We start from the raw sequence: 8,193 nt of genomic DNA on the forward strand, positions 1-8,193 counted from the left end.
AAGGCTTTTGGGCCTTATGCTTCAGTCTGGCTAAGCTACTGTGTTAAGAGCCTCTGAAGCATGACTTATTAACTCATACCTAACCCTTACCTAGCAAATACCTATAGGCTACAGAAACATCTCTACATATAAATTTGGGCAGTTATTCAAAATGTACCCCTGACCAACACACATTCCCTTGTTAAAGGGGGCTGATATAAGCCACACCATTACTTCCATCTATTTTGCTCAGCCTATAAGTCCCCTTCTCCAGGTTGAGCTGCAGCCAGTTCATCCACTTCAATCAAGGCCCACATGGGCTTTGTCCAGACTGGAAAAACACATCCTGCTAAAAAACGTTTTAAATGAGACATTTCCTAACTAGCATAATGTCAAACACAATCAGGGATTTCCCTAGAACCCCCTTGAGGAGTGTACATCCCCCTGAATTCCCCCCCCCCCCACACACACACACACACATCAGTGTTGCCCATTGAATCCTTGGTTGGAAATTTAAATTGAAACTGAAACATTAGTACACACTTTAAAAGCATATACAGTATATGATAAAATACCTGTACCTGGAAAAGCATTATAGGTTTGAAAAGTATGAACAAAGACTAGCTTTCTCATCTTCTCTCACTGGTTTTTATGACAATGTCAGCGCATTTGTTTCAAGGATGTTGGCCAACCTGATAGTTTCACATTATGATTTGTAGGCAGGGTCTGAATGAGCTGCACTGGCTAAGCAGCGGGGTTGGATGCCCGATCTCCCTGGAGAGAGCGTGGGGGACAGGTGTTTGCTTGGTGGCCTGGGCTCTGGCTCAGAGTCACAGCACCACTTGACCTCCCACTCGCCCCGTTAAAAGGCAGAGCTGACTAGGCTCCACAGAGTCTTTTATTTTTTAAGTAACCAGGAGAGCTGCATTGGAGAAGCTCACGAACAGAGCTGTGCAATCACAACCTGAACCCCAGAAGATGTAGATGTAGATGTAGATGTGGCGCTTCCCAGTGGGCGTGCGCAGCAACTCTAATCCGTGCGATGAGTGTCAAACACGAGCTAAGGTAACGAAACGGCGGTGGGACGTGTTTCACCGTGGTGCAATACAGACACCTTCACTCCTCGCAGTCTCGCCTTTCACTGACCCCCGCCCCGCCCCGCCCGCCCGGGAACACGCTACCCCAGTTTCCACTCCCGGGGACACGCAACAGGCGTTTGCTCTTAGCACGACGGAGGGCAGGGCAGGGCAGGGCAGGGCGGTGCGGTCCGGTCCGGTCCAGACGTACCGCTGAAACGCACGGCGCAGCAGGTCAGTAGCCGGGCGGGCGGGCGGTGCAAGGGGTTACACCCGGCCGGGCAGCGGGCAGCCTCAGCAGCGGGGCAGCCGTGCCAAGGCAGCCATGCCAAGGGGCAGGCCAGCGCCGGGCCGGGCCGGCAATGCCGTGCGCTATCCGCCAGCGGAGGGCTGAGGTAACAACTCCCCGGGCGAGAGGAGACGCTCCGGGAACTCGGCTGGTCAGAGGCTGAGCGCCTGGGGGCCGGCCGGGGCCGGGGTCGGGGCCTCGCCCGCAGAGTGGCGGGGGGCGGGGCGGGGGGGGGCCAGGCCTGCGGCGGGGCAGAGGGAGCCGCCCGCGGGCTCCGCGTTAGCTGGGCTCCCGCAGGGGAAAGGCCCGGCGTAGCGGAGGGGTCCCGGGCTCCCGGGGAGCGGTGCCCCGGTCCGGGCTGAGGGCTGGCGGCGAGCGGCCGGGTCCCGTCGCGGTCACTCACCCGCTCGGGCTCCTCCATGCGGCGGGAGCGCGGGGCAGCCCGGGGGCCGCTTGGGCCCCGGGAGCGGCGCTGCGACGGCGGGGGGGTGGGGCTAAAGGAGTCATGGCAACGGGGCCTTCTATTCTACCGCAGAGGGGGCGCTATGTTTCTGAACGGCGGGAGTCATGGCAACGGGGCGGACCATTCTCGCTCTGCGGGGTCCCCCCGCCGCAAGCAGCCGGCCCCGCCCCCTGCACTTAGCTCCACCCTCCACCCTGCTCCAGGCGCCCTGCCTCGCCTGCAGCGCCCGGTCCCAGCCTCGGGGGGTCAGCCAGCCCCCCATCAAGGCTGTAACACCTCCCAGCGCACTCGTCCCAGGACCAGGGCCCGCAGTGACATTGGGGCCCCTCCACTCAGCCCCATTTACCCTGCGGTTGTGCAGCTCCCCGGGGCACCTCCATACTCCTCTGCCCACACAGTGAGTGTTTGCTCTGGGTCCCATGGTCATGGGATTTAAACCGATCAAGCTGTACACATAGCTAACGGCCACAGCCCCAGGGTCTCAGCGTCCCCCTCATCCTGCCTCCATCCTCCCTGCTGTGTGCTACACTCCGCTGCTGCATCAGATTTCAAAGCAGAATTATAGCATCCTTGAACAGTTCACAACCTCCACATGCTCTTGGATTTGAATACATCATACCTTACTCACTACAGTCCTAATTCTACACTCAGTGGGAGTTTTTTGGCCCTTCACAGAATCAAAACACCTACCAAAACCCTCTGCTGGCTCTGAAGACTTAGCCTGTATGGATTTATTTTGGAGAAAGGTCTGCAGATGTTTCTGCCTGTGATTCCAAGCCCCAGGTGCATCAAGTAGTGCCAAGCAGATCAAACAACAGGCATCTGATCTGCGGGAAATAGATGGTCATAAAGAACTCTGCTTGATTCCACAGAGCCATTCTTTACTCCGCTTGTATGGTCTACCTCTTTCTCCTATGGTCCTACTCTTTGTCCATCTTGTCAATTTAGACTAAGTTCTTCATGGCAAGGACTGTCTACACAGTGACCAACACAATGGGACCCCTTTCTTGATTGGTCCCTTGGCATTACTATAATAAAACATCATAAATAGGAATCTCCAGAATATGCAGAGCAGTCAAATTTTTTAAATTACCTGCATTAAGATGATATACCTGCCCTCTTGACTTGTCTCCTCATTTCTCTTCGTCATTCATATTTCTGTCACTCTTCTGCCTAACCTTCAGGCTCATAACAGTCCTTGTTTGCTGCCTCATCTCTGCCTCCCTTCCCCTTACCATATTTTCCATTTCTCACTCTCTTATCCCCACCAGCTCTCATTTTTGCACTCTATTTCCCCACTCCTCTCATGCTCTACCTTCCCACAGGCAAATGCCCCACCTCCTCATTCTTTTCAGTCACTTTTCTCTTCTTTGATGATGTTTCATCCATCCCAGGTCCTCCCTTTATCCATCCCCTCCTCCCACCACCATTCATGACCTCATTGTTCTTTCTGCTCCCACTGAAACATGTATTTCCTCTACCATCACTGCTTCTTGATGCTGTGGTGGCCTCTCTTTCTCCCTCACTCCCCTACCCCCATCATCCTCAAAGGAGCTTCTCCCCCACTCCTGTTGCTTCTAACAATCTACTCATTAAAAAAGCCACTCATTCAACCTCACCTGCACTCTCTGCTCTATCAAGTTTTGCCTTTCCAATCGCTGTCTCATCACTTTTAACAATGTCCACGTGTCTCCTTCAACCATCCTGCCATTTACTCTGTGATTTCTAATTCATTGACATTCAAGACTTCTCAACCCCTTCCCAACTCAGCTGACAACTCTGTCTGCTCAACACTCTTCCACCATGTAGTCCATCCTTCCAACCCCAATCCTGGCCCATCCCTAACAGTTGCTTCCTCCACTCCCCCACACTGCTGCGTGTTTCTGGTGTAAGTCCCATGATCCTGCTGAGTTCCTCCATTGCACATTTGTTGTCACCTCATTTGGTTCCACCAGCTTGCTGGGCAATCAGCACTTCTCCACTCTCACTCCCAAGCCCTTATCAAAATCTTGCCATCAATTGGCCTTCCTCCTTAAACGTTGTCCCCATTCTCTGAATCACACTTATCTGAAAAAGTCTCCTGACAGCTGGGTGTGACATGCAAAAGTCAGTTTCCAGGAATTTTTTATGGTCTTGGAATGAGCTGAGGCCACTTTGCAGAATTTTGAATTTCTCTATTAGTGGTTGAACTCTCAACCTCAGCATTCAATTTCCCTTTTAAAAATACTCCAGTGAGTCTGTTTCAAGATCATTTAAATTAACTTCCATGTTGCCCATGGACGTAGAGCTAATTGCAGTTACCAACTCTCAATACAGCATGTTAGAAGTTAAGGAATGGGTTTAAGTGTGAACATAGCAAAACATTATATGAATGCAGAATTTAAAGGAGTTACTGAGTCCCCACAGCAGATACAATGCCTTTGGTCTGGGTCTGATTGGCACCAATTTAGAGGATGAAAATCTCTCTTCACAGGATGGAATATGACTGTTACATGGAGGGGGTCAGGTCCCTATCCTGTGAGCCCCCATCCCTTGAGCACACCACCAGAGAAGGCTGCACAGTCCTGTCGGTCCATCTCCAAACCATATCCAGAGACAATGTCTAGCTGCTCCATTTCTTTGACCTTGTGTCCTGCCCCACCATCAAGTGGCAGAACATTATAACACCTTGCAGGGTGAGGAACCCATTAGCCAGCTTTTATTCCACCTTGGTCCCTTCACCCACCAGGGATATTAGTTGGCAGCTCTTGCACACAGCTGTGAGCACAGGCATGTTTTATTTACATCTCCTATGCCTACCCCTTATACAGAGAGGGAGACCCAGGCACATGCTTACTTTCAGTCTATCAGGTAACAACCCCTTTTCACCTCCTCCAGAACCTTCCGCTCAGGTTCTGTCTGCACTTTCCCCCATATCTATTCACATCTATCTGTGCACTTCCTAATCTATGGCCCAAAAAAACACAAGCCCTCCTCCTGCTACTAGCAAACTGGTCATTTACCATACCAGGAAGCAGCAGTTTGATGGGGAGGTTCATTGTGATTGCAGGGCCTACCTCCATTCCCTGACTGTCTCACATCTGGAAGGAGTTCCTCTGACTTCTTCACTTCTTCTGTTGAGTGGTAAGTGCTGTCCAGGGTTCTTTGCTCACTGTCCCCATCTGGTTCCCATTTTATATCTTTGATCAACCCCCCCACCTTCCTGTTTAATCATTTGTTGTCCCCTGTATTTAAATGATTCCTGTCTCTATGGCCTCTATCCCATTTGAGGGGGGGAGGTGGATTTTGTTCTGGTGGCCTCTGCCCAATCTTCTGGGGCTTCAAAATAGGCTGCTACATAGGGTCTTTGCAGAAGTAGATTCTAGGAAACGTTAACATAGCCATGTCTATCCCTTGTTTCCCCACCCCTGCAAAAGGAGAGGATTAGGGAAACACATCCCTTTCCCCTCTACAAACTGGCACAATACCATCTTTTAGGGAATGTTTTCATTTCAGTGTATTTTTTTTTTAACATAAGCAGCAAATAACTTCTGAAGTCATGCATGAGCCAAACTATGTTGGATGTTCACTCTTTTTACCTCATGCGCAATGCTTCAGATAGTGTTTTCCTCCATTTACCTGTATTAGAGATTTCCTCCAGTTCCACTCCCACCCTCCTAAAGTTCAATTTATTTCTGACATTCAGAACTAGAACAAGCTGGTCCTTTCCTATCAGAGTTTTGTTTATCTATAAATGCTGTGTGTCGAGACTGAAGATAGCTCACTATCTTCTCCTCTATTTCCACACCTTGTGCTATTTCTTCATCAGAAAGTGATAATTTAGTTTCTGAGTCTTTGGTTACAAGAAGAACAGAAGTTCTCCGTGAATCAAGGACATTTGCTATCACCACCTGATGACGATATGTCTCCAGCGCCTTCCGTGATTTATCAATTAAGATGGAGGGATCAGTTTCCAACTTAAAGGAAATAACGAATGCTTCAGGGGCCCATTCTTTGACTAGAGGAGACAGCATTTTTGGCACCATCTTCATTGTGATCTGCATTGGGGGGGAAAAAAAAATCAGTGGAAGCTAGATGTTTCAGTACACGTTAGTATGACATTTAAATATGAGAAATAAAGACAGTGAATAGGAATGTGCCAGCTTCACTTCACATTATGCCTACCAGTTCTGGGTTGCATTTTACACTGAGGAGTTATCTCCAAAATGCCATTGTTAAACCTTACTAGGGAGGATCAAAGGTGTCATTAATAAACCTGCACAATAAAACTGATTTTGGGTACCAGTTTGGATAACAAAAATGTGGATCTACTTCACAAAGGATGTAGCACAAAGCAATAGCATCAGCATGTAAGCTCCTGTTATCCAGAAGCTAAATTAATCCCTAGTCTATTACTGGACGAGAAGTAACCACAATGTTTCCAACAATAATTCTGTTTGAAACTGAATTTTCAAACCTGTAGGATACATATACATAATCAGATTACTTGAAAATTGGTATTGCAGTTCAGGAAATGAGGTATTATCTATGACTATGGTGCAAATTTGGTATCATTTTGTGAAGACAGTTCCCAAGATACAGTCCTCCAAAAAATGCAGGAGCAACAGGGAGGCTGACTTGGACTACAGAAACCAGCCCACAGCCACACCTTGTTTAATTTCTCATGAAATTAACAATTTCAACTGTGTAATATGGAATTACGGTTCCAGATGCTCCATAAAGTTCCTCATGCCCTTCCAGGGCCTGAGAGGTCAATTCTGAAAACTGAAGCATTGGAAAATTAGAATGTGCGGTGTTAAGGGCCCCTTACATGACCATTAAAGTTACAGTAACAAACACCCTTTCTACTCCTTTACCCCTACATGCTCTGAAAGACTTAGGGAGAGTAAGAAAGTGTGATCGCCTTGAGGGATTCTCATCAGTGTAGGGATCAAAGGGAGAGTTCAAGTGATCTTCTGGGTGGGAAATATAGCCTTAACTCTACATTTCATAATGAAACAAACTATAGAAAGTCACATTGCAACCTCAGTAATGTTTGGTCCCTGCTCCCTGACTGAACAGGTGCAAAGAAACTAAGGTTATTCCCCAGGAACTCTGAGATGACTCTGTATATTCCCACTCTTGGGATGCTCCAATGGTGCAGGTTGGATGGTGGAGCTTCTAGTAACAATACCCACACACAAGTCCCACACACCTCTACCTTTCCCTTTGTTGTTCCAGTTATCCAGAGGATGTAAGTAAAAAGGGGGTATCGCACACAAACAAACTCAGTTCCTTCCACTACCCCCTGTGATTCAAAGATGAAATGAGGGCACCAAGGAAGAAGGGAAGGTCAGCTTGCCCAGGATCACTGCACAAGTCAGTGTGAGGTGAGGGGATATGACCCAGGCGTCCCGGCTCCCCCCAGACTCAGACAGGAAGATTCTGCCCCACACCACACTTCTGGGGAGCAGGATCCAGCACGGGGCAGGGAGCCAGGCCCAGGCCCGACAGAGGCTGCATCACCTGCAGGGCGCCCTCCGAGGACTGGATCTTGTGCTCGGGCATCTCGGAGGCGGGGATGTAGAAGTCGGACACCGCGGCGGCCAGGTAGAACATCACGCTGGAGCCTGTGGGGAAAGGAGCCCGGATGGCTGAGCGCTGACACCCCCGACCCCCGCCAACGCCAGGCCCCCCAACCACGCCTGATCCCGCCCCTCAGGTCTGATCCCGCCCCCCAACCGGGCTCACCCCCGCCCCGGCCAGCCTGATCCCCTTCCGCGGCCACGACGCTGCGGCAGGGCGCCCCCCCCGTACCGAAGGGCGCCAGGGCCCGGGCCGCAGCCCGTAGCAGCGCCAAGTACTCGGTGAGGCCGGTGAACTCCAGCGCCAGGAGCGCGCCGGCCTGCTTGGCGCGCTGGTAGCCGAGCAGCGCGGGCACGAGCGCCGGCAGCGCGGCCGGGTCGGCGGTGACGCTCGGCCCCGGGTGCACGTGCAGCACGTCCAGGAGGGCGGGACCCGGCGGCGGGAGCGCGCGCGCCCAGGGGAAGGCGGAGCGCGCGCGATGCAGGAAGCAGACGCCGTATCCGGCGCGCACGAGGCGCTCGGCCGAGGCCGCCCCGCGCCGCCCGCTGCTGAAGTTCTCCAGGAAGCGCACGGCGCGCGCCTCCAGCGGCACCTGCGTCCCGCCCGACGTCACTAGCGCCACGCGCCGCCCGCGCGCTCTCTGCGCCTCTGCCCAGGCCCGCACGCGCTGCTCCGCTGCCAAGGCGCTTGGCCCCGGGCTCTCCGCGCCGCCCGCCGCCGCCATGCCGGCTGGCGCTCCCGCCGCCATGCCGTCCCTCGGCTTCCGCACCGGAAGTTGCTGCGCGCCGCGTGCCCGCGGGCTGGCCCCGCCCTGTCCGTGC

The 8,193-nt window shown here is 52.2% G+C and overlaps 2 protein-coding genes across 8 annotated transcripts in view; both read right to left on the reverse strand.

Annotated features, from left to right (window-relative positions):
• The window catches only part of CCDC30 (coiled-coil domain containing 30), a 72,007-nt gene extending 69,893 nt beyond the window's left edge, over nt 1-2,114 (reverse strand). Inside the window, exons 1-2 of one of the 6 annotated variants that reach the window (XM_067566313.1) lie at nt 1,748-1,818; nt 208-328 (exon numbers count right to left, since the gene is read on the reverse strand). Coding sequence is in view for 2 of the 6 variants with exons in the window: in XM_067566310.1 (XP_067422411.1) it covers nt 1,748-1,765 (18 nt within the window). In the remaining 4 variants the exon portion in view is untranslated. Of the gene's footprint in view, nt 1-207; nt 329-560; nt 774-1,747 lie in introns of those variants that run through there. The other 5 variants (XR_010923293.1, XM_067566312.1, XM_067566310.1 and 2 more) reach the window with 5 other exon arrangements.
• Nucleotides 2,115-5,020: 2,906 nt separating this feature from the next.
• Nucleotides 5,021-8,179, reverse strand: PPCS (phosphopantothenoylcysteine synthetase). 2 transcript variants are annotated; one of them, XM_067566319.1, is made up of 3 exons: nt 7,604-8,179; nt 7,313-7,416; nt 5,021-5,844 (listed from the first exon to the last, which is right to left on the reverse strand). In XM_067566319.1, the coding sequence occupies exons 1-3, from the start codon at nt 8,118-8,120 to the stop codon at nt 5,476-5,478; spliced, it is 990 nt and encodes a 329-aa protein (XP_067422420.1). In that variant the 5' UTR covers nt 8,121-8,179; the 3' UTR covers nt 5,021-5,475. The 2 variants fall into 2 exon arrangements, with proteins under 2 accessions (XP_067422420.1, XP_067422421.1); XM_067566320.1 differs by having other exon boundaries at nt 7,965-8,097.
• Between the last annotated feature and the right edge of the window lie 14 nt (nt 8,180-8,193).

The sequence above is a fragment of the Emydura macquarii genome, unplaced genomic scaffold (assembly GCF_026122565.2).
Source record: "Emydura macquarii macquarii isolate MOO-44397 ecotype Brisbane River unplaced genomic scaffold, CSIRO-AGI_Emac_v2 contig_2768, whole genome shotgun sequence".
In the NCBI taxonomy this organism is placed as follows: domain Eukaryota; kingdom Metazoa; phylum Chordata; order Testudines; family Chelidae; genus Emydura; species Emydura macquarii.